The sequence below is a fragment of the Peromyscus californicus genome, unplaced genomic scaffold (assembly GCF_007827085.1).
Source record: "Peromyscus californicus insignis strain IS unplaced genomic scaffold, ASM782708v3 Scaffold_6__1_contigs__length_162567912, whole genome shotgun sequence".
NCBI lineage: Eukaryota > Metazoa > Chordata > Mammalia > Rodentia > Cricetidae > Peromyscus > Peromyscus californicus.
In genome coordinates this window covers 149,753,143-149,779,553 of record NW_026294584.1, presented here as the reverse complement: position 1 = coordinate 149,779,553, position 26,411 = coordinate 149,753,143, and the positions used below count along the sequence as shown (strand labels likewise).

Below are 26,411 nucleotides of genomic sequence, written 5' to 3'. Positions count from 1 at the left end.
GCACATCTTGTGGGCCATACATTTCTCCCAAACAAGGTGGTTTGAGGTACCATGTAGTATGTTTCACTTTAGTAGATAATCATTCCATGCGTAAGCTACTGTTCTTTCACATTTTCAGTAGGATTTAGCTGCTGGCTGTAGTTGAGAATATTAAACAGGCATTTCTTTTGCTTTTCCAGTGGCTCACTACTGCATCTGTTGGAAGCATATTTCTTTTGTTTCTAGGGGCATTGGCTCCACAGGCATTCGACCCCCTAGAGTCCTCCTATTTTGGTGAAATTATCTGATAATTCTTACTTACATGTTTATGGCATAATATATTATTGCTCTCAGGCGCATTTATGGTTTAATAGCAGTTCCTGGGGACGAAAATGTTTAACTTGAAAGAATGAATTCATTTCCGTGAGTAGATTTGCATCCACCGAGCAGCTTGGGTAATTGATATGTTTTAAGAAAACAGGGTGGCACTCTGTTGGCCCTAAAATCACACCAGGCATGCTGGCTGACAAGTATACATTTACATGTTTAGTGCTTCCCACTAGGAATAGGCTTTTCCTTAGGTTGCTGCTTTGCAGACACCCCCACCTTGGGTAAATTTGCGCCTGTCACACTACCTGCTCCCTGTTAGTCTGAAGGTTACAGGCCTGGTATTTCAGAGCACTCCTTCTGCTTCACCTCCCTGGGAGTTCTCTCACCTGTTTGGTACTAGAAATACATAATCATATAATATCTAAGCCAGTTCCTGTGGACTTGTCACAGATACAAATGACTTCTCAGCTGCCGACTTGATGTGTAAAAAGATAGTTTTTCTTGCTGAAAGTGAAATTCTAGAGGACTCAGATGTTTGAACTCTTTCCAGGGTGGATTACTCAAGAGGAAACAAAACGCACGATCCTGTATAATTGCTTGTTATTTTGAAGACGGAAATGTTATGTGTATTTTTCTTCCCCAAGGGCTGTGTTGAGGACAGGATCATGTTAGTGTTTTTAATAGGTCTGTGGGATACTGCCAATATATGGAACTCACAAACAAGCAAGGCTGGTATCTGTTTGGCTGGACGATGAAGCATTCCAGAAGGACTCCATTCCTACCCACAAAAAAGTCACACAGGAATTTTGAGATGAATGTATGAAAAAAACCAAACAAATCTAGGCTTGTTTTATGTGAATATGAAACCTCACTACATCTTTGTGCATGTGTAATTGTGTGTGTGTAGTGGGGAGGGCATGTTCTTAGCATCTTAGCTGTCCAGGACAGAACATGGAGGCCAAGTACTTGAACTTTTGCATTGATCTGTCTGTGTTGAAGTCTTTAACTGTGACCAACTTGTGTGGTGGAGCAGGTAGTCCCTTGTCATGTGCCTCAGTTTCCTGTAAATAGAGATATTGGTGCGTGTCTCTGAGAGGATTTGTGAATATCAGCCATATTGACACATGGCAAAGATTGTCTAGGAATGTTGGCCACATTTGTGGATTTAATATGTATTATTTGTTGGTTTTGTAAACTGTTCTGAAATGGTAGTGTTACACAGTTAATCCAGAGAGGAGAAAACAATTGCTTAGAAAAGGCAAATGTTTTGGGGTCTGAGGAGAGAGCTCATTTGGCAAAGTGCTAGCAGAGGACCTTAGTTTGGTGCCAGGAACCCACGTTAAGCCAGCTGGAAGGAGTGTGCGCTTGGCATCCCTGTTGGGAAGGTGGGGATAGGTGGATCCCTGGAGCTTCCTGGCCGGTCAGCTAAGACTACTTGATGAACTTCAGGCCTGTTGGAAGCCTATTTTCCCTTCACACAGACACACATGCAGATACAGACACAGACACACAGACAGACAGACAGACACACACACACACACACACACATGCACTCTAACATATACATACACCTTCCCCCACAAAAGAGTATTTTTTTTTTTATCCAAAAGCAGTATTTAATTTTGATGGTAAAAATGGTATGGGTTTTCCTTTATCCATGAGAAATTAGGTTGAAAAGAGGGAAGCGCATGAGGACCTAGTGGTGTGCTTCCTATACTGTCTGAGTCCTCACCTGCTTCCTATAGTGTTTGACCGAAAGTCTTCACCCTCAGAACCAGATAATACCTGTTTATGGAAAGCTCTCTGCTTTGAAAGCTGGCTAGTTCTGGGGAGTTCACGTCTTTTGTCCATTCTGTGTTAGGGTTCTATATTGTCTAATCCGAGCTGGATGGAAATGGCACTGGTGTGCGGATTCCCTTCCAAGAAAAACACTGGGTGTTTCAGGAAGTGGGCGGGTGAGTCAGAGGACGGCGCTTTTCCTCTTAGTCAGTCTTGAACTTGCTGGAAACAGGCTGTCTTTCACCCAGAGTTCTGCTTTTCGGATCGGATGTTCACTCAGTGGCCACAGCACCAGGCTGACAGCAGGGCTTTGTTGGTATGTGCACTCAGCCCACGCAGCAAGTCTTAGCGAGCGTGGCTGGTGCGTTCTTTAAAAAAAAAAAAAACAAAAAAAAAACTCAGTTCAGTTCTACATCCTTAAACTAGTTTCTTGTCCATGACAGTCTTACTTCAAGCAGGAACGGTGTGAAGCAGCCACTGGTGTAGCTTTTAGAAGGAAATTGATAGTAACACTTATTTGGGTCAGAAAATATCCCGTCATTCTTAGCACACATATCCTTCTCTCTGTAACATTCTGGCAGCACAAGGATTATCTTTCAAAAGACTGTACTAGTCTGCCACACTCCAGAGTTGTATAGAAGATAGGAGAATCCCTCAGAGTGGTTCTTCATAGTAACATTTAAAATTCTAAGTTCACGCTATGTGGTTACTCAATGAAAAATAAGGCACATGACCTCTCCACCTCTCCAAGGTATAGTTAAGAAGATTTTATTGAAGTTGTGAGAGAGAACAGTTACCAAATGACTACGTGTCCATACTATTGAGTTAGGAGAATCGTTAAAAGAGAAATGGAGGCAGATGGAGAGATGGCTTATCGTTTAACATCACTTGCTGCTCTTCCAGAGGACCTGAGTTTGATTCACAGCTCCCACACTGGACAGCTCACAACTGTCTGTAACTCTAGTTCTGGAAAATCCAGCACCAGAGAATTCACAGTGTAGAACCCGAGCTCAGAGAGATCTATCTGCCTCTGCCTCGTGAGTGCAAGGATTCAAGTGTGCACTACCATGCCTGGCTCTGGTCTCTCAGCTCTGTCCCAGGAAACAGCAACAGCATTCCATTTGCTTTCTAAGAGTAAACTGCTGTAATTTGAGCCTTCATAAGGTCCGTGAGGACAGCCAGATAGGCTGGGGGCTTTTTAGGTAGTGGCATGCCTGTCTTTTGCCAGTTTACATTAGTAGATTGCTAATATATAGTCTTTCTTTTTTTTTTTTTAATCTCTGGCACATGGGCTTGGATTAGCTGGAGCCATTGATCTCTGACCCCAGTGACTGTAGGTTTTATCCTGTTTCCTCCCAGGCAGGGAACACGCTGGCTCCTGGCAGCCCTCGGCTTCCCCAAGATCTCAACAGTTGCTCCTGAGATCAGGCACCATTCTTGTAAACAATGCCTCTCATATCTTATAAAATCCAAATGCTTGTTTCCTAGAAAAATTTCCGCTTTATCATTCTGAAATGGAAGGGCTCAGCCCTCGGCACAGCAGGGACTTCTCAGCTAATGACTTTGAGCATGGTACTGTGTAATTCTTAGGTCTGCTTAGGAGCGCAGAGTTTTATAAAAGCAAAGACTGAGTCTCCAGTAGCCACAGGCTTTGTGTTATAGGCAAGCTTTGTGGAGAGCCAGGAGAAGAACATGTCTCTCTGTTTATGTTACTCCCCTCATTCCGGAGATAAGCAATTCTGCTTTTCTGCTGTTCTCTACTGCAGGCGGTCTGTGCAGGTGAACAGTGTGCAACTAACAGTGTGACTTGTGCTGGGTCTAATGAAGTGCATTTGGAGGCTGCACAGCACCCTTGCAGAGACCCTAGCATCCAGCTTGATCGTACTGCCTGGAAGCCCCCCGAGTGTACGTGACACATCTTAAGAGCAGAGCTGGGGGCATACTGAAAAACCAGGGATAGTGTTGGCTTCTGCATTCCACATTCTTTCTAACCTCAGCACAAACCCATATCACACTGATGTCTGAGATGTCCCCCGTGGAGGACCAGCAGCATCACTTCCTCATGTGATGGGTTCTGCTGGGATGATGCTGTCATCACACAGTGGTGAGAACTTGAGAGCAGAGAGGATACAATTGCAGGAGTATGTTAGTTACTCCGGAGCCACTGTGACCGTAGTATCCCACTGAAACTACTAAAGGAATGAAAGGTTTACTTTGGCTCAGGGTTTCAAAGCATTTCTGTCCACACAGGAAGGCATGCAAGAACAGCGCAGTGTGGGAGTCTGGGGCAGAGAGTGTTTGTATCAAGGAGGGCCAGGAAGCAGAGAGAAAGGCTAGAACCAGGACTGGTGTAACTTTCAAATGCATACACCCCTTGTTACCCACCTACTCCTGCCAGCTAGGCTCCACCTCCTAACAGTTCCACACCATGCACAGGGGAGCACACACACCACACACACACACACACACACACACACACACACACACACACACACACGGGAACAAGTGTTTAAAACATGCACTGTAAAGGACATTTCATTTTCAAGCCACAGCGATGAGCTTATTTTCGTAAGGAAGGTGGCTGCCAACAAGAACAGTCCAGCTAGAGAGGCAGGAGGGACAAGGGACAAGCCTTGCTCGATGTGGACTGGAGTTGTCAGTGCTGATGGAGTTCTTGGTTGGTCTGGTTAAGCTAGGTTTTAAATGTATTCTCTTTATAACTCAACTAAACATTTTCAAATACACACACACACACACACACACACACACACACATACACACACACACTTTTAGAATAGTTCTACATTCTGTCTCAGAAAATTTGAAGTAAGTATCTTTACTTGGCCAAGTCATTTAGTTAAGTAATTCATGAAAATAGTTTTTCTTTAAATTTATTCTGACTACAGTTTGCTTACCTCTACCCCTTCCAGCCCTCCCCACATCTCCCCTCTCCCCCAGATCCCCACCCCTATCTCCCCTCCAGAAAAGAGCAGGCCTCCCAGGGACATCAACTGAACAGGGCACAACAAGACACAATAGGACTAGACAAACCCTCACATCAAGGCTGGGTGAGGCAACCCAGTAGGAGGAAAAGGGTCCTAAGAGCAGGCAAAAGAATCAGAGACACCCCATCTCCCAAAATAATTTTCAAAAGGGCTTTTTTTGGTAACTACAGATCTATGCTGTTTTACCTCATTTAACTAGTATCATAAAAGTTTTAAACACATATATTGTTCATAATCATTCTTATGTCCCCATGCTCTGTCAGGTAGAACTAGGGGTAAAAGCCCAGGCCAGGTCAGGATGGCACCTGCCCTTTTAGAACTCTCCTTCTTGTGAAACTCCAGGGTCCATGGTCCTCATCCTGTGCCACCCCAGCCTTTATCCTCATCCTCTTTCTAGTGGTCCCGAGTGCCCCCTACCTCTGCCTCATAAGCTCACTCAATCTGGATCTCTGCTCTGCTGATGATTGTCAGACCTTTCCAGGAAATCTCATGTGTAATGTAACACACACACACACACACACACACACACACACACACACACACACACGATCCTTCTTGATCTTTTCTATTAAGTGAGCATGTGATTTGGGGTGGGGACAAACCACTTCTGTTATATTCCCCTGTGTGGCAGATTGGATGAGTTCATTCCACCTTCCACCTCTAGTGTTTATTAGTAAACTCTGGGCACAGGGCTTGTTACTAAATGCCTATTTTACCTGCTAAGTGTGGGCGGTGATATTCCTACTTCATGAGGTTCTGGTGACAGTGACAGATGATAGTACATGTGAAGGATCCTAACTGACCAGTAGTGTGGCTCTTCCTCTTCCTCCTCAGTGGTCACTCTTGTTGGTAATAGTGGTAAAGTTTAGACCCCTTAGTGCATTGATTTTATAAACTCATTTGGCTGAAAATAGGGACAGTTTTCTTACTAAGCAGTCCTCAGTTCATTTAGCAAAGAGTTGGAATTAATTTAGAGGGGTTTTTATTTAGAAAAGTTAAAGCCAAGTTACTATTTTTTAAAAAAATGATCTATTACTTTTAAAATGTTTATTTTATTTTTGATTATGTGTATGTGTCTGTGTTGGTATGGGTGCATACAAATATCAAAAGAAGCCATCGGATCCCCTGGAGCTGGAGTCACACATGGTTATGAGAGGCCATGTGGGTGCTGGGAATCGAACCCAAGTCCTCTGCAAGAGTAGCCAGTGCCCTGACCTGCTGAGCCATCTCTCCAGCCCTGACTTCTTGTTCTTATATACCTCATTTTAACTAATTTCTTCCCAGGGTTTTCATCTTTGGGGCTACAGCCTTTTCTCAGTAGCTTAGAGATGGGAACTATGGGAATAGAAAGAAAGAAGGACTTGTCAGTCCTGTGTCCCTGGCCCTGGAGATACTTTCCATGTTTCCGTCTTCTGCTGACCTAACATAGCGTGCTTACCCCAGCAAGCCCACCTTCACCCCCTGGACAAGATCCACACAGTCTAACCCAGGAGCACACCGTGGCTCTGTGCCTCTCTCTCTTGCCAATCCAACACCTTTTATTTTGCATCTTTTAAAAAAGCTACGGAGTGTTGTGGGATTGCTCTGTTCATTCCAGGCGCTCAAGCTCAGGAATGGAATTCCTGGCAAATAGTTCTTGAGGGCTTATGAGTTGACTCTGGCTGCAGAGTGGACGTGCTGCCATGACAAACTGTCCCAAGTCTGCCCGAAGGGAACAGGAGCTTGATTGTCGCCCGTTTCCTGATTCACCAGGCGCTTAAAGCTGGTGTCCTCACAGTTAGTGTTTCACCGTACACTAGCTTTTCTGTGTGGTTTTTTACCTCTGTTCGCCTTCATTTGGTTGTTTATCTTCAGACAAACACCTGAAACCAGATGAACAGCAGTGTTCTTGGTCTTAATTTTGCATGCATTTCCTTCTCAGCAGTTCCGTTTCTGTATACCAGCTGAGAAACATCAAAAACATAATAAATCCATACATTTTTTATGTCCATGATTTGCTACTTATCCTGAATTTGAAATGGGGAAATTCTGAAATAACGTCTTCAGAATTACTTTCTCAGTTTTGTACTTCTTTAAAGTTCATAGCCAGGTGTGAAGCAGTATGTGCACGTGTGCATGTGCATGCGCGCGCGTGTGTGTGTGTGTGTGTGTGTGTGTGTGTGTGTGTGTATTTTCTTATCAAGGCTAACTTTTATGGGTTTTTTGCTACTAAGAAAATAAGACGATTTGTAACATTCTGTGTTGGTTTATGTAGATGATGCTGCTCTCTAGCTGGATTTTAAGTTCCATGAAGATAGGAGCTGTATTAGTGAATTTTCCATGTCTATGACAAAGTACCTGAGATGATCAACTTAGAAGCGAGAAAGGCTGTCCTTTTGGGGCTCCCAGTTTCAGACCGTGGTAGTTGTCTCTGTTCTTTTGGACCTGTGGTGCTTGCACCAGTTAAGGTTTTTCACTGCTGTGACAGAAGCAGCTTAAGGCTGGAAGGCTTTGTTTTAGTCACAGTTGAAGGTGTGGTCGATCCTGGTGAGAAGGCATGGGAGTAGGAGTGTGAGGCAGCTGGTCACATGGCCTCTGCCACCAGGAAGCAGAGAAGAGACGAATGTCAGTGCTCAGCTCCTTGTCTCTGTTTTCTTTAGCTAGGGACCATAACCCATTGGATAGTGCCACCTGGATTCAGGATGGGTCTGTCAACCTCAGTTAAGCCTCTCTAGAAATGCCCTCACAGATACAAATACGAGGCATGTCTCCTTGGTGATTCTAAATCAAGATCAACCACCAAGGTGATGTAGTTCACCATGCTGGGAGCATGTGGCTGGACATGACTATCCCCATGCTGACTGGAAGCAGAGGGAAAGACAGGGGAGAGCAGGTCTCACAATGTTAAAAAAAAAAAAAAAACCAAAAAAACTCAAGGGCATGACTCAAGTGGCCCAATTTCCTGCTATCACGTCCCTCCTAAGGTTCCTACCATCTCCTGATAGCACCAAAGGCCAGTGGTGGTGCCTACACATGGCTCTGTAGGGCACACTTACCTAAACCGCAGCAGGAACCATGTCTGCTTTTTCTCCTGCAGAATAAATATAGAGAACTGCCCTGACTTTCATGGTAGGCATTAGTCATATTAGCAATTTATATTTACATTTAAGCTAATTTGGTAAAATCTAAAATCCTCACAACCTATGTTGAGTGGTGCTGATGTAACATCAGTGAAGAGCATGCCATTGTAGCTCACACCTGTAATCCCAGCACTCAGGAATTGCTTAGTGTTCAAAGCCAGCCTAGTGAGTTCCAGGACAGTCAGAGCTGCAGAGTGAGACCCTGTCTTACAAAACAGAGATAACAACACAACCACAACCATGTCAACAAAATAGGCTGGAGAGATGGCTCAGTGGTTAGGAGCACTTGTTGCTCTTGCGTAGGACCAGAGTTCAGTTCCCAGAAACATCAGGTGGCTCACCACTGTCTGTAATTCCAGCTCCAGGTATCCAGTGCCCTTCTGGGGCTTCTGAGGGCACTGAACCCAGGTGGTGCACATCCATACATGTAGACAAACACTTATCCATGTAAAATGATAATAAACAAATCTTTAAAAAATGAACAATACAACACACACATACAAAATCCATCTACTAAGAAAGTTGTGTTGGGCAGTGTTTGTCTAGAGCTCAGATGGGCACTTTGGACAATGAGTGAGTTAAGACTCTGATTGGCTGGTACTGATCAGTGTAGCTAGAGTTTTCCTGCCTGGCCCACAGTCAGGACAAATCTCTCTCACCTGCCAGTCCCACAGCCGCTCAGACCTGACCAAGTAAACACAGAGACTTATATTGCTTACAAACTATGGCCATGGCAGGCTTCTTGCTAACTGTTCTTACATCTTAAATTAATCCATTTCTATAAATCTATACCTTGCCACGTGGCTTGTGACTTACTGGCATCTTCACAAGCTGCTTGTCATGGCGGCGGCTGGCAGTGTTTCCCTCACTCAGCCTTTCACTTCCCAGAATTCTCCTCTCTCCTTGTCCCGCCTATACTTCCTGCCTGCCCACTGGCCAATCAGTGTTTTATTTATACAGAACGATATCCACAGCAGATCAGTGCTGTGTGAATCTTGTTTGAGTACTGATTTACACAGGTCATTCTGACTAACTTTTTTTGCTGTTGGCATTGCTCTAGCCAATATCACAGCACTGGATTTGTTAATAATGAAAAGAAAATTCCAGTTTTTAACAGTACTTATAAGCATGACTTAGGGTAAGGTACTGAATCTTAGCCCTCATATAGGCAGGCTATTGACATTGTGGCCAAGTTATTTTTAACTTGTATAAGTAACTTTTTATAAACCCCAGATTCTTCATTAAGATGGGAGTAAGAAGTTTTCATGACCTCTTTAAATTGGTAAGAATTAAATAAAACAACACAATTTAGGTAGTTGGCACAGTGGCTGGTATACTCAAATCATAAAAAAATGAGCATAAATGGGTTTACTTTAATGAAGTGCTTATCTGGGTCTGTGTTTACCTCAGGTCATGTATGTGGAAATTTCTGCTGACATGGTAACTTGGAAGTATTTGGAGAGGCCTATCTTCCTCCATTAAAGGCCATATTTGCTACTGTTTTTACTACTGTTTATTAATGCATAAAAAACATTCAGTAGTTAAAAGACTTTATTCTCTTTTTTCTTTATTCTTGTGTGTGTGTGTGTGTGTGTGTGTGTGTGTGTGTGTGTGTGTGTGTAGCTGGAGTTAAAGGTAGCTATGAGTCACCTCATATGGGTGCTGGGCACCAAACTCTGCTCTTCTGCAAAAATAGCAAGCACTCTTAACCACTGAACAAGCTCTTTAGCCCCCTTTTCTTTAGACAGTTTCATATATAAACATAAACATAAACATATGTATATACACGCATACATGTATGTGTATATACACACACTTACACACAGACAGACAGAATGTTTTGTATTATACGGGCTGTCTATTACTGTGTGGTATCTATCCCCTTCCTTTCCCTCAGAACCTCTTCCTCTCAGTTAGTCCCCCAGTGGCTGTACCACTAGAGAACATGACACCCTCTCCTTCAGCAACCATTAACAACCATCAACTCCTCTGGAAGGGGTGGGGTCTCATGGCACCTTCTGTATCCATGATGGGAAGTTGGAGGCCCCAACCTTGTGCGGTACTGTGGCTGCCGTGGGCTCATGGTTTTAACAGCCGTGCCCTGTCTGGACGGCAGCATTTCATGACACTCACCTCCATCCTTCAGCTCTTAAACAGGTTGGGTGGGGGTGTGATGTATCCCATTTGAGGCCGAGTCCACATCGGTCACTCATTTCTTCACTTTGACCCAATGTGAGTCTCAGTGTCAACCATCACCTTCTGCCGAAAGGAGCCTCTCTGCCCAAGGCCAGGAGTCACATTAGCCTGTGGCCATGCTCAAAAATATTTAGAAGGCACTTTTGACAACATGTTCAATAAATATTAACTTAATGGCCTTAATTAATTTTTTGTTCAATTGTTATAACTGTATAAATAAGTAACTGCCCCCAGAAGATTTTCATATGACTTTGGTTGGCCATGTGAATTTAAGGTGAACTTACAGATATCTCTCTGCTTGCTTTGGGTCAACTCACAAAGAATGTGTTCCAAGTTTTATTCACTCACATGAGCTTTGCCTAATACAAGCAAGCAAACCAGCAACAAACCTGATCGTCAGAATGTGGAGATTAGCAATTTTCTACCCAGGTTTCATGTATGCTCCCATCTCTGGGGCACGTTTGAAGCTGTGACTTAATTTCTCGAATAGTAAGAGGACCCTAAGCGTCTCCATGAGCAGCCATCCGGTTCAGCTGGGGCAGTGCTTCACTTGTGTACCTTAGATCTTCTCTGAGGTCGGAGAGTCGTGTCTATTGACATAATAGCACAGGGTCGTTCACTGTATTCTAACTAACCCTCAGCTGACTGTGGTGAATGGAATGTCCTTTGTGTTCTGTGTTCCTTCCCTGATTGCTGTGGCACCTTTATTTTTAGTATAAACTTGGGCTCATATTTCATAGTCCACCTGAACTGCTCAGGTTCATAGTAGAGGTGACTTTTCTCCTGAACTTTCTGTGAACTAATAGTTAATGTTTAGACTACCAAAATATGCTACAGAAAAGGGCAGACTAGGGCCATAAAAATGCAGAAACCTGGGAGCCAGAGGGAACTGAGAAACCCCTGGATTGTTATAATGAGTCTGGACAGCCTGGAATACCTTTTGATGATAAAGTGAAGAAGTGACCCAGAAAACTGAATAAAGATACTAGGAAATTAAAAACAAAAGAGAAAAATGTAAAAATAGTAGATACTTATTATAGAGCCTTTATTCTGCACAGTGGAAATGTTTAGAAAAAATTGCAACGAGGAAGTAAAGAAATAACATAAAGCATTGCATTTTAGGTGGGAGGAAAAGGGAGGTTATTAATGATACATAGAAAAACCAAGAGACAAGGAGCAGATAACATTAAAACAAAGGACAAAAGTATGGCTTTAGAATATGAATTAAATTCCCATAGGAAAGCAGACACTGAATTTTCTTTGCCTAATCAAAAAAAAAAAATCTTTCTAACACATTTTTGGATGTTTCTAGTTGTGTCTCACACAATTTCTTTTCAGTTTAGTCTAATGCAATTTTGATCTTACTGGTGTTTGCTCTCTGTGGTACTGATTCACTTGTACCCTCCAGCCTAACCACTGGCTTCCTGTAGCTGAAGTCAGTCTTCAGAGATTACAGCGGAGGTGGGCCAGGCCACCGCTTCTCTTCCTCATATTCCAAGGCTGACTCAGCTCAAGACTCATGGTCTCTGAAAGGAGGCTCTTCAGACCCAGTGTCTGGACCTTCCCAGCTTCAGGGTGTCACTCTGCATTGTCTGCCTGTTCTGGGAATGGCCAATGGTCGTTGGATGTCTCTCTCACTGTGCATGTTAAAATTTTTATCTTGCCTTCCTTTGGTTCAGTTGGTTTTGGAGGCTGTTTTGCTTCTAGACCCAATGCTTGCTTAGTTTTCCTTGAATTTTGTACTCTGCTTTCCTTGCATTATCTATAGTCTTAAAGTATGTGTGTATGTGTGTGTGTGTGTGTGTGTGTGTGTGTGTGTGTGTGTGTGTGTGTGTGCGTGCATGCACATGCGTGTATGAATGCCCACAGAAGCCACAAAAGGGTCGGGTCTCCTGGAGCTGGAGTTATAGACAGTTGTGAGATGCCTGCTATGAGTGCAGAATTTGGTTATGTCGGAGACTGACAAGTGTGCTTTAAAAAAAGATGTATTTTTATTATTTTTAAATATGTATGTGGGGGCTATTTATATATGTATATGTGGTTGCAGCTGCCCATAGAGGCCAGAGGTGTTGGAAAGCCACCCCATTCCTCCAAGCTGGAGTCATAGATGTGAACCACCTGGCATTTGTGCCTGGAACCAAACTCAGGTTGGTCATCTGGAATAGCAGGAAACTCAATTACTGAGCCATCTCTCTGGCCTGCAGCAAATACTCATAACTGTTGAGCAATTTCTCCAGTCCTCAAACTCCTTTCTCTTGCCCTCCCTGCCACGTTCCTTCCTAAGATAACGTTTTAGAGGAGCCTGTTGGCAGTTCTCAGTTTTCAGCGAAATGAGGGAACTGCCTGAGATTTGATTTGCCTTCTTAGTAGGAAAAAAACTTGCTCCTCCCCCTTTAACCTAGCCAAGGTTAAACAAAATGATTTTTTTCTTTTTTCTCTTTGTTTAGTCTTTACTATATCCGTTTCTTCTCTCTCTGTCTCTGTCTCTGTCTCTCTCTCTGTCTCTGTCTCTCTCTCTCTCTGTCTCTCTCTCTCTCTCTGTCTCTCTCTGTCTCTCTGTCTCTCTCTCTCTCTGTCTCTCTGTCTCTGTCTCTCTCTGTCTCTGTCTGTCTCTCTGTCTGTCTCTCTCTCTCTCTTCATTTTAACCACCAGTTTCCTAACCACCAAACTTTGGAGTCCTCACTTGGTTTCTTTTTAAAAAATGTAGTGAGCATTGTTTTGTGTACTTGTGTGTACTTGTGTGCATTTGTTTGCACAGAGAACACGTGTGCTGTGGTATGTGTGTGTGTGATATCCTGACAACTTTTGGTTGCCCCTCAGGTCTCTCTTTCCACCATGGGGTTCAGGGAACCAAAGGGGGGCTTCAGGCCTGCTGGGCAAGCATGTGTGCCTGCTGAGACATCTCATTGTCCCACATAGATTTCTAATAGTATAGTGAGGCTCCTTGCTTATTGAAGATAATGGAAAAATCACATTTTGAAAAAGAGTCTTTATGAATACAGTACTGAGGCACAAAATAATCTGGAAAAGGAGTTGTGAACATGATTTTAAAGTTTCACATTTTCTGGCACTCATGGATGTCCATGGACTTAGAACGTTAGACGTGCTGAACTCAGCACTCTGTGATATCTACAGTTCTGCTCACAGAGCAAGTGTTGCCTGGTATAGCCACGATGCCAGCAAGCCGCACCCGTAAAGCCACGTGCTGCTGAGAAGGGGCAGGAGTAGCAGTTACTACCTAGTCTCTCATCAGGATATTCAGCGTTTGAGTAGGATGCCAGGCAGGAAAAGATGAAACTGAACCATGAAGGATTCTCTTCGATTGGTTTTGCAGTGCTGGGAGTCGGGTCTGTGCTGTGTTCTACCACTGAACTACACTCCCTGACTGGACACAGCATCCTTTATACAGTGTCTGAGAAGTGATTTGGGGTGATGTACACATCTGCATTAGGATACTATATAAAGCCTTATTAACATTTTTAAAAGATGGAATTTCATTGTTTTGGCAAAAGAAGTCTGTGGTCTAGTAAATTGAGTTTTAGATTGAAATAACCTTAGGGGAATACACTTAGGATTTAGAAAAATGGGAAGACTTCAGAATACCAGCAGCTTAAAGGTGACAGGAGCCTCTCTGTAGGCTGTGGTCATTTGAAAGAATATGTTGTGCAATCCAGGTGATATGGCCCAGTCTGCAATCCCAGCAGGTAGGGGATTTCTGTAGCAGGGTCATCATGCGTTCAGGGTTAGCCTGGGCTACAATACTGAATTCCAGGCTAGTATGGGTTATAGAGGGAGAAAACGTTGCTTGCTTTGTGAAGCATTGATCATCACAAGGAACTGAACTGAAATACAAATGAATTATCTGAAGAAGTGTGTTCACAGTGGCCTTTGAGCAAAGTCAGTGGTTCTCTACCTGTGGGTCATGACCTCCTCAGATCACAGATATCCTGCCTATCAGATGTTTGTTAAGATTCGTGACAGTAGGGCCGGGCGGTGGTGGCGCACGCCTTTAATCCCAGCACTCGGGAGGCAGAGCCAGGCGGATCTCTGTGAGTTCGAGGCCAGCCTGGGCTACCAAGTGAGTTCCAGGAAAGGCGCAAAGCTACACAGAGAAACCCTGTCTCGAAAAACCAAAAAAAAAAAAAAAAAAAAAAAAAAAAAAAAAAAAAAAAAAGATTCGTGACAGTAGCAAAATGACAGTTATGAGGTAGCAATGAAATAATTTTATGGTTGGGGAGGTCACCACAATATGAGGAACTGTATTAAAGGGTCGCAGCATTAGGAAGGTTGAGAACCACTGCCAAGGTCACTTAGAGGAGACAGTCATGCAGGCAGAGGTAGATAAATAGTGCTTCTAATGGCCTATGACTTGCTCCGCTAGAATCCATTTAGCACATGAGGATGGGATATGAATACAGGCTTGTCAGCCTCATTGAAGAACTTCTTAGAGCATGCTTCCCCGCCTTCCCACGCTCCCTCCGTCTATCAGACCCTGATCATTCGTTATTTGTTTGCCTCTGTTGAGGGAGAATGTTGAACTGTGTCACTGCTAGGGAGATGGTGACACCTAACAATGAAAATGTGCCTTAGGAGATCCCTGGTGACATTTGGTGTGTGCTGCTCAGTGACGTGATGGTCCATGGTTGGCGTATGTGCAGTAGACCTGGAGCGAGCCAATGAGTACTATCATCAAGGCTGGTCAGAGTGTTGGGGGATGGGGTGGGCGGAGTGGGGTGATTTTTCTCCCCACTTCTCAGTCCTAAATGCTAGTCCCCAAACTGTGTACAGTTGGAAAGTGAATTGGAGCAAAGTCTCTCCTTCATCTTCTCCTGGGAGAAGACGCCCACTGTGAATCTCCTGCCTCCTTGGGAATCCGAACAGAAGAACTGTTCATGACTGAGTGAGCTGATCTTCTTGGATGAGGCTCCCTTCTTAAAATTCTGCTCATCTCGTGGTGGTGCTTGCCCAGGTCTTTTGTTCAGGATTGGGTCTTGCCCATGCCCTGGTTCTCCTCACTGCCCTTTGAAATTGGTATTCCATGCCCAGTGCAGAACTAAAGTATAGCTCCGTTCCTTCCTGAAACACTGGAAGTAGGTTTTTCACAGAAGAGAAATAATTGGGTTTCCAGCCAATGAATCGGAGCCCTTTATTTATGCATTTTCATTATTTCAGCTTCATTTATAAAGACACAGTATAAAGAAAGAAATGGGTGAGAATAGAACAACCTCCCATTGGAGAATTCTAAATAACTGGTGAGGACACTCCCTCATTGAGTAGTGGAATCTTCCTGCACAGCAAGAGGGTGACTTTCTGTTGTTTTGATCCGTAGAGTGACTGCTTTCCTAGAGCCATGCAGTGGGAAGGAGGGGAGCCACTTAACCATAGGAACCCAGATAACACCCCAGTCAGTGACTGATGCGACCATGAAAAGCCGTGTCAGGCTAGTGTAGGTAGTGTTGGTGGGATGAGGTGAGACTGACAGTGCCTCTCTGTGTTTCTCCTGTGTGGAGCCCTAGAGCCTGTCACAATGCAGTATCCCTCATAAGAGAGTCAAGGTCATTGGTGAGGGTTGATATATGTTCACACCAACCCTCTCTTTGTATGTCCCCATTTGGATGCGCACCTTGCAGATGTAGTTTGGGTGAAGTCAGACTGGCTCAGCATGAACCCCAGTCTAGAGACTGCTGTCCCTAAAAGAAGGGGAAAATTTGGACAAAGACAGTTTAGGAGAAGGCCGTGTGAAAATGAATGAAGGGATGTTGCTACCAGCCACAGAGTGTCCTTCAGTAGGAAAAGCCCTCAGACCTGTCAGAGGAAGCTCGGCCTACAGAATCTTCCGTTTCAGATTTCCAGAGAAGTGAAGGAAGGGGTTTATGTTGTCTTAAGGCAATTTGTAATAAGCTGTGTCTGGCAGACCCAGGAGTCCAAAAGCAAAGGGAATAGGAGAGATACCTGTGTGCAGGAGCTGGAGGAAATGTAAGGACGAAGCGTAACACAGTACAGCAGAGAGAATCCTGGAGCAGACGGAGATGTTGGGTCAGTAACAGAATGAGGTTTTGGCTTCAGTGAACAATTGACATTGGTTCACTGGTGTATTTCAAGCAGCATACTAATGTAACATTAACAAGAAGGCCATGGCATATAACAGAACCCTGTGGACTAATATCTTTTATAACTCTCTGGTAAAGCAAAAATTATTTTAAATATTTAAGCTTTATTTTATAATAACAATTTATCTACAGCTCGAGTAGACTTTAAGTTGGTTCTGTTTTGTTTTCCTTTATGCTGAGGACCAATCCTAGAGCCCTGTATGAGCTATGCATGTGCTCAGCCACTGAGTTACACTCCCAACCCTTTAAAAAATTTTTATATATGTTTTTAAGACAGTTTTGCTAACCCAGGCTGTTCTTGAACTTACTCTATAGCCCAGGCAAACCTCAAACTCTCAGTTTCCCTGTAGGGCCAGTCCAGGCTTCATCTTTTAAGTTTTAAGTAAAACTAATGAGAGACAATGGCATAAAGTTTTGGTAGAAATTAGCAGGGTGCCTTTAATCCCAGTACTCTGGAGGTAGAGAGAGGTTGATGTCTGTGGTCTACAGAGTGAGTTCCAAGCTAGCAGGTATACTTTCTACTATGAATTTACCTTGTTTGTTTGGTCTGGCCGTTAATTCCCTTTCTTTCTTCTTTGAGTGGATTTTCAGTGACTGAACATCGTAGTCTTGGCCTTCTTTGGTGTACTGCAGCTTGCATTTCTTTTAACTTTGCAATCACCAAAGTGTGTTACTTTGCTTAGGAAACAAGAAAAGTTGTAATAACTGTGACTTGAGAAAAGGGTTTCATGAGAGATTGAGGTGACGATTTAAATCTGACCCGTGGCAGCTATTGTGATGGTTTCCAGTACTCCTCAGTAGAAGGAAATGGTATAATTAACTGTTTCTGCAAGTCCCTAAAGTGATAAAGATTGTGAAAATTAAAACCCCTGTTTCTTGGTAAGCGCTGACTTCTCTCTTAACTTCTCTGGGTGCTACTTAGGCATTAAATTAAGCGTATCTTTAAATGCCTAATTGAAAAAAAAATGACAACACACTGTTCCTTTGGCAGGAGTGTTCCGTGATGACTATGTTTAGACATCTGAAGCCCTCATGTGGAACACCCCCTGACCACAGTGACAGGTGAAACTACAGCGGCCCAGTGGGACGACTTTCTATATTTGAAATTCAATTTAGCAAATTGACATTTTCTATTCCTTTTTCTAATGCTCTCCGATTCTGACAGATCGCTCTTTTAAAACAGAGCACAAACCACGCATTTATTAGGCTCCTAGGAAGAAGCAAGCACAGGAGAGGGGATGCCCAGGCTACCACTTTTCATTAAAACCAGCTGCTGTGGTTTTGAAATGCAAACCAGATCAAAATCAGCACAAGGCCTAGGGGTTTAATTTATATTCTGAATGAAGCAGGCTGCTGTGAAAGACCGTTTCTTCTTCCTTTCTCTCCTCTCTCTCTCTTTTAAAGAAAACTTTTGAATAAACTTGTGTCTGCCTCATTTGATGTTTATACCAGCCACATGAACTAGGAAAAGAAGAATCACCTCTGTTTATGACAGGGCTGAGACAGGGTTAATTGACTTGCCGGAGCCAAACAGTAGGGGAGAGTGTGTTAGGATTCCAGTCTTCAATGGCAAATGCCTGGATCCTAACCCCTTCGCTCTAGATCTGAAGTGCTAGTCCCAATCTGGAATGCAACAGCCAGGTGTTCTAGTTGTATCCCGAGAACTCCTGAGAGCAAACTGGGAGATGCTGAGCACTTTTGTAAATCACCTATGGGTTGGGTGGGGATATTCCTACCGGGAAAATCAGTAAGCTCCTCCCTGATTAGCTTACTACTGTACCAAGGAGTGTATCTAAGTCAAAAACTAAAAGGGGAAGACAAACAATAGAAACAGAAACAGCCACGTAATAGAATTTTATAAGGGCCATACTCACGTAGTGTAGATGTGAATATTGTGTCTGTGTGTATACATGTGTGTTCAAGTACATTCGTGTGTACACATGGGCATTTCTATTTGCTTATGTGGAGGCCAGAGGTCAACGTCAAATGTCATTCCTCAAGTACTGTCTACCTTGTTTATCTGAGACAGAGTCAAGCCAGAGGGACGCAGTTATTTCACCTCCCTAGCACTGGGGTTACAGACATGTGGCCCTTGTCCTGCTGTTTCCCATGGGTTCACTCAGGTCCCATGCTTTCTGTGCAAGAACTATACAGCATAAGCTACCTCTGTGCTTGCTGCAGGGGAGCAGCATCCCCTCTGCTCTTTAGTTCTTGGATGAACTCTTTGCCTGGGTCTTGGAAACAAATTAATACACAAGCTGAAGAGTAAGAGAAACGTTTTCATTAGCCTTAAGGTGCCTAAGGGTCTCACGAGAGAGTGACATCAGAATAAATGACCCAAGTGAGATGCTTTCCTACTCTTAAGCAGAAGACCTGTAAACCTTGGGCAAGAATGTCTGGGCAAATGTTTGGGCCCTGGCAGCAAATTCTGGTGGTGGTACTGAGAGATGCATGTGAAAGGGGTAGTAGCAGGCGCTAGTGGCAGGTAACTGGTCCTTCCCGGTGCTCATTTAGATTCACCGGAATGCCGATTGCCAGCCTCTGGTGGTCAAGGCTGCCCCTTCATCTTCATATGTTAAGGACACTCCTCCCAGAAGGGAGGGCCACTGTGCTTTGCTGCATGTAGGAAAATGCAGATCCCACGGTCCTCTGTGTAGCTCACTTCCTCAGAGGAATTCAGCTTGGGAATCAGTGTGACCATTTGGTGTGCTTTGGAATGACACGTGTCTAACTTTCTCAGCTCCTTTGTCTAGACACTTGTCTTCAAGCAGTAGACCAGTAGGAGAACACCACCAGGGAGCTGGAATTCACTGTAGTGTTTGGGGGATCTATAAATTCTAACCTTTGTTTAAGAGCAAAGTCAAGTACTGGCCCTTCCTGAAAGTGTGTGGCTTTTCCTCCCACCAAACTCCTCTGGGTTTCAAGTGGGGCCTGTTGACTGGGACTTAATTACTCATGTCATTCTGTAGAAATTAATGTCCTCTAAGACCATAGGCTCTTTGGAAAGAGGGACTCAGGCTTCTGTCTTTCTCCTCAGTTTGAACAACTGTTGAATGGACACCTCCTGAATGCCTAGTGCCCTCTGAGTGTTTGAACAACAGCAGTCTAAACAACAGTCCTTGCCCTTTGAGAAGCAATAGTCTGCTGCAGTCAGGAATGGACTAACAAATGAGAAGCTACAGCTCTTGTCCGAACTTTGAAGGTTTGTTTGTAGTGTGGGGAGTATCTGCCAGTGGGTTCTGTTTATTCAGGAGAGTCAATAAGAGCGCCCCAAGGACGTTGTAATTGACTGAACTGAGATGAAAGAATGAGGAAGAATTAACTGGAAATTACCAGGGCTTGAGGAGGACTTCTTTAATATTGTTTTGATCTGAATTGTTCCTTTTCAATATACTCCCATGCTAACCCTGGATTGTCCGTCACAATAGCAACTGCATTTTATAATTCTGTATCTATTCAGTAAGGGTCTGCTTTTATCACCAGACTTGCAGTTGTGGCCGAGGTCACATCTAATTTGTTCACCACAGGAGTCCTAGTATCTGTCTTAGTACCTGTCACTAACTCAGCACTCAATGACTGCCCGCATCTCCCACCTGGGCCCTTGTCTTATAGTAAAGCTGGGGATATGTGCACCCTCCCTGAAGGTTGACTGGTAACAGCAAAATCAATGAAAGGACACAGTAGAAAAACACAATGGGGTTCAGGGTGGGTTAGTGACAGAAGTCAGGGGGGACTGTGGATCCAGGGGCGGGTAGATACTAATTAGCACAGCAACATTTTCATCTTTCTAGAAAGTAAGAAATGGCCATCTACTGATAATGAGGGACTTTTACTTGTTTGTACTCACTGGTCTTGTTTGAAGGCAATTAAAAATTGTATTATTATTATTAATTATTAATTATTCTGTGCATGTGTCATGTGTGTGTGTTCACAAATGCATGTGTGCATATAGCAGCATTGTGTAGAGGCCAGAGGTCAACTTTCTGGAGTCAGCTCTCTCCTTCCACCATGGCTTCCAGAACTCCGGTCCTCAGATGTGTGTGGCAGTATTTTTACCTGCTGAGTCTTCTCTCCCAGTCATTTGAAGGAAATGTGTTCCATTTATAAAATGCACTTAAAATGGTTTCTGAAGTTTAATATTAGGTATTGAGTTTGGCAGTCACTTTCTCATGAGAAGTAAAAGGAGTGTGTAAGGAAATACTGTCTTAAGGGAGGCGAATCTAAGTGTGTAAGAATAACGAACAAAGTGCTGTTACATGTGCGATGAAGGAAGGGGGCAAAGAGGAGAGGAAGCTAGATGTGTGCAAAAGGCAGCCAGGCGACTGACAAGGCCGCTGGTGATCATTCTGTGCTCGGGATTGAACCCAGGGCCTCACGCGAGCTCTTCGTGCTTATAACTTTAAAGGGTCTGGTTTTCCTCTGGATACTTGTCTGTGTTCTACACATTTTCCACTGAATCGAGTTTACGTGACTTTTATAAAGAAGTAATGGAATGACATCTTACAGAGTTGACAGGTGGTACGGGCTAGTCACGTAGATGACTAAGGATGCCGTTGTAGGTTTTCCTCTTAACTCACTAAATTAGCTTACAGTTTCTATAATGGTCTTAAAAACCAGCTGGGTCCTCATTTACGTGTCCATGTATTCCTCTGAGCCTGAATGCTTGAAGGTGGAGACCTATTGTTTGCCTTTCTAGTATCACCCAGGCAGTAAAACTGAGATGCTCTGACTTGCTTATTACCTTGACCTATGTGCCTTTCTATTTTTAGAGCAGAGGCGTGAGAGCCGGCATGAATGGTCATATGTCTAACCCTCCCGGTGCTTATGGAGTCTACCCTTCTCAGATGAAGTAAGTCGAAGGGTTCATGTATAATTCGGGCAGGGGTTTGATGTGGTGTTTGTTCATTTTAGTGAGATATTCTTACTTGGAAACACAGACTAGCCTGGAATTTCTGTGCAGTCTGGTCTAGCCTTGATCTTACAAGCCTTGGCCTCCCAAGGGATAGTGTTTTAGTCATGTGTCACCATGCCTAGCTACTTTTAAACATATTTTAAACGAAAATATTATTTATGTTTCTTTATGCAATCCATTCCTAATTCATTCAGAAGTAGTCTTCCTTTTTTTTATTACTAATCCATGTCATTATTAAAAGCTATTATTTTTAAAAAGACTAAGTAAATACCAGCCCCAGGGATGCTGTCATGTAGTTGAAAGATATTTGAATCTGGAATTTTATATCTTACTGCCTTTTGTCATCAAATGTATATCATATTCGAGAGCTTTGGCTGTCTCTGGAACATTCTGTTATTATTTGTAAAACAGCTATATCCACACTATATATATATTTGCCACTGTATACAACAACATAAAGCAAAACCCAGACAGAGCTATCCCCAAGCCTCCCGGTATGAAGTGAAACCACAGGCCTGAATGGAGTGACCGTTATCTTCTGTGGCATGCACAATGAGGCTTTCCCACATCTGCCATCATGGCATTTATCCGAAACTCCACATTCTTTAGGACAGGTCGCATTTACTGTATGTAGGGAAACACATTTAATTATTAGAAAGGATGTAAGAGGGTTCCATCTACATTGCCTCTCCACTATTCTTCTGTCCCTCTGTGGTTGAAGAGCAACCACAATTCTTGTAAGGTGTTTTCTAGCCTTGGTGGGTTCATTGAGAATGGGATGAGACAGGCACCATGGTCCCCACTGGCATTACCTGTTTTATATTTCTGTTTATTCATGACTTGCCTGAGCAGGAACTTGCTCCTATTGGCTAGCTCAGTTAGTGTAAACTCAGTATGTTTTTAAGAAAACAGTTGGTGCTTATGGTACATCGACATTTTAAACTCTTGGGTCTGAATTTTTATTATCCACTATGGACTTTAACTCAAGACAATGAACGTTCTTTATTTATTATTGTTACAGTGGCTACGGATCTTCACCACCCTTTTCCCAGATGGATAGAGAACATAGTTCAAAACCGAGTGCAAAGGCCCTTTATGGTACGTATGTCTGCTTGGTAGGCTGCTTCTGCGTCTAACTGCTTCCAATATGTGTTTTCAAGGTCATTGCTCAAGCTCCTAACCTGCTGTAGTATTTGAAATGACAGAGCTAGCTAGCTAATGGCTACTTTAGACTCTTTGCAAAACCAAAGCTATGAACTCTGTTTTCTTTCATATGACCTGAAACTATGGGTGCGATGTAGTAAATGATTTAACAAGTCTAGTGTTTGGTGCTGAGACCTCAGGCGGTGTGTGTCATTTGTAATATGTGTGCTGACCATTTGCAGCCATGTGTCACCATGTCCAGCTTATGCAGTGCCCAGGACTGAAGCCAGCTGATGATCGTGGGCCCATGGATGATGCCCCTTTCCCCTTATAGCTATTGAACATTTGGGGTAGTATGTTAATATGACTAGTTATCTTGATAGAATTTCATCCTGGAATACACACTAATTAGACATTCTCGCTAATCATCCCAGGACTTCTAGTAACCTCTCTAATTTGTCTTACATATGCATAATTTTAGTTTTGAGGCAAAGTTTCGTGTATCCCAGGTGGCTTTGACCTCAATATGTGGCCAAGCATGACCTTGAACTGTTAATCCTCCTGCCTCCACCTCCTGCGTGCTACCATTTGCAGTCATATGTCTCTAGGTCCAGCTTATGCAGTGCTCAGGACTGAGGCCAGGACTTTGTGCAAGCTAGGCAAGCACTCCACAAGCTGAACTACATCTCCAGCCACCTCTACTATTTTTTTAATAGCTAAAATACACTACAAGTTACTAAAAAGAAGTTGAGGACTCTTGAGGCATATCACATAAGCATAGGAAGGTTATATTATATAGAGAGGATTTGTACGGCCTTTTATTATTGTATAACAAATAAGATAGAAATGTGATTCACAGCAAAGGTAGTGGCAAGCATTCCCATGTTCAACTATAGTTCTTCCACTTAGCAGCTGAGTGACCTTGAGCAAATGATGATACCTGCTTGTACCTCATTTGGCTCATCTTTATTAGGTTCCTATCTGGTAATAAGAACTAAATGATATGTAGTAAACTATTTCCAAAGTAGTGTAGGAGCAGAAAGCACTGTACTTATGTCCTATTAGTATGCTTGTTACCATGGTTACTATGTGTTATGGAAACAAATAGCATTTTCGAAGTTTGGCAATTATTATACATTATCTAAATTTATGACTTGGTGGTAAGACTTACCAATCCTAAAGTTTTGTGATTTGTTTTGACCTATATTCTTAGTGAGTTGATTTTACAACTTAAAATCATACAGTCTTAAAATGGATTTAATACCATATATAAATGTGTTTCTCAATGGCTATAATGTCAATTTTAATTTTGTTTGTGTCATATTGAGACATTCTTTTTTCTTAGTTTGCTCTTTGACAGTTTCATACACACACACACACACACACACACACACACACACACACAATGTATTCTTATTACTCTCCCACACCCTCTTTTATATCCCTCCCATCCCTATCAACATCCCCCACATTCCCTGCATGTCCCTTTCCCAGGTTCATGCCCTTGGTTGTTTTGTGATCCATGTACTTTAACCAGGGCCATTGTGTGACCACTGAACTGGAGCTCTCCACCGGGGCCTGGTGGGGTCACCAGTGGGTGTGCGTTGGAAAGCAATGACTCCATATCTCCTCTAATTTATTACCAGTTCAGCAGTGAAGGCCGAGGCCCCCTGAGTCCCTCCTCCACCCATGCCTGACTGTCGACAGGTCCATCTTGTGCCAGCCCAGTATAGACATTAGCAAGGGCTGTGAGTCTGTGGTTGCAGTGATGTGTCTTTCACAGAAGATGGCATTTCCCAGCCCTTTCGCTCTTGTTCAGACCTCACGTTCGTTCCTGTCCCTCTTCTGTGGCATTCCTTGGGCCTTAGCGGATGCTGTAGTTGTTTAAGGTCGAGCTCTTGTTCTCACTCCTGTACTCATCCTTGTTCTCAGCACCTTGAGCAGCTGTGAGGCTGTTGGTTGGAAAGAGAGGCTTCTCTGACTAGAATAGCATTTGTCGATGGGTAAAACCCACACTGACACATTCTTACCACAGCTGAGTCACTTGTGGTTGTCCATAGAGGACATACTTATTGTGTGATTAATATGTGCTCAAAACAGGACCAGTAATGTCTGATCCCTGCCTCTAAGGGTCTTGTAGTGCGGAGATTGGCTTGAAGAGACTGAATAAATGAAGTGAATTTTGTAAGGATAAAACAGTCCCTTCAACTTTTCATTTTGAGACTGATATTTATGCAGTCCATTGGTATGCTGGATCATCGCCATTATCATCTCTGTTTCTATGCCTTTTGAGTCATTTCAAAGGTAAATGACAGATTATCTTCACCAGTGTGAATTATGGTGAGATAGACTAGCAGGAACTATTTCCTAACACACATGACCACATATCCAGGTAGAACCAAGAGATGTGAACAATTGAACAACTTACACACACACACACACACACACACACACACACACACACACACAGAAAGAGAGAGGGGAGAGAGAGTTGCAATGAGTTAGAAGCGGCTTTCATGTCTTCAAGCAGAGAGGAGCCCAGGAGCATATGGATTCATTTCTGAATTCTATTAGGCCTTACAAGAAGAATTACCACCAAGGCTCCCCACACTGCCGCCTAAGCAGAAAGGGAAGGAACACTATCAAATTCTTTCGATGAAGCCAGTTTCATTCTGATAATAAAACTGGAGAAGCAATAACAAAAATGGAAACTATAAATCAATTTCCTTGATGAACATAGATTCAGAAATTCTCAATAAAATACATGCAAAATAGAATTCAGCCAGCAAAAAGATCATAAACCATGGCCATGTTGGCTTCATTTCAGGAATGCAAAAAAAAAGGTTTCAACCTACGTCAATAAACATAAGGCAGCACATAAATAGAATCGGGGGAATCATAAAATTGTCTCAATAGATGCGGAATAAACCATTAGCAAAATCCACCATCATCATTCATAGCAAGATAAGGTAAGAGAAAAGAGTGGAAGGATATTTGTGCTAGAGGAAGAAGTGTCCACACGTGGGAGAGGAGAAGGCGAGGTGTCCACACATGTGAGAGAAGAAGGCAGGGTGTCCACACGTGTGAGAGAAGAAGGCAGGGTGATCACACGTGTGAGAGAAGAAGGTGAGGTGTCCACACATGTGAGAGAAGAAGGCAGGGTGTCCACACGTGTGAGAGAAGAAGGCAGGGTGTCCACACATGGGAGAGAAGAAGGCAAGATGTCCACACGTGGGAGAGAAGAAGGCAGGGTGTCCACACGTGTGAGAGAAGAAGGTGAGGTGTCCACACGTGGGAGAGAAGAAGGTGAGGTGTCCACACGTGGGAGAGAAGAAGGCAGGGTGATCACACGTGTGAGAGAAGAAGGCAGGGTGTCCACACGTGGGAGAGAAGAAGGTGAGGTGTCCACACATGTGAGAGAAGAAGGTGAGGTGTCCACACATGTGATAGAAGGTGAGGTGTCCACACATGTGAGAGAAGAAGGTGAGGTGTCCACACGTGTGAGAGAAGAAGGTGAGGTGTCCACACATGTGAGAGAAGAAGGTGAGGTGTCCACACATGTGAGAGAAGAAGGTGAGGTGTCCACACGTGTGAGAGAAGAAGGCAGGGTGTCCACACGTGGGAGAGAAGATGTGGTGTCCATATGTTCAAGGAAGAAGGCAGGATGTCCTATGCTGAAAAGACCCTAAAGACTCTAACAGAAAACTGAGCAGTAGAATACAAAATCAGTAGCTTTTCTATGCATCAATAATGAGTATGCCGGGAATAAATTGGGAGAAAGGAATCCCATTCATAGTGTCCTCACAAATAAAAATAAACACCCAAGATGACTGAAGCA

At 43.4% G+C, this 26,411-nt stretch overlaps 1 protein-coding gene across 3 annotated transcripts in view; it reads left to right on the top strand.

Annotated features, from left to right (window-relative positions):
- Eps8 (epidermal growth factor receptor pathway substrate 8) overlaps positions 1 to 26,411 on the top strand; it is a 173,059-nt gene that overhangs the window by 86,768 nt on the left and 59,880 nt on the right. For 2 of the 3 annotated variants that reach the window (XM_052720242.1, XM_052720243.1), the window contains 2 exons: positions 21,288 to 21,367; positions 22,452 to 22,528. In XM_052720242.1, the coding sequence (XP_052576202.1) occupies positions 21,309 to 21,367; positions 22,452 to 22,528 (136 nt within the window). In that variant the 5' untranslated portion in view covers positions 21,288 to 21,308. Of the gene's footprint in view, positions 1 to 19,576; positions 19,721 to 21,287; positions 21,368 to 22,451; positions 22,529 to 26,411 lie in introns of those variants that run through there. The other variant, XM_052720244.1, reaches the window with a different exon arrangement.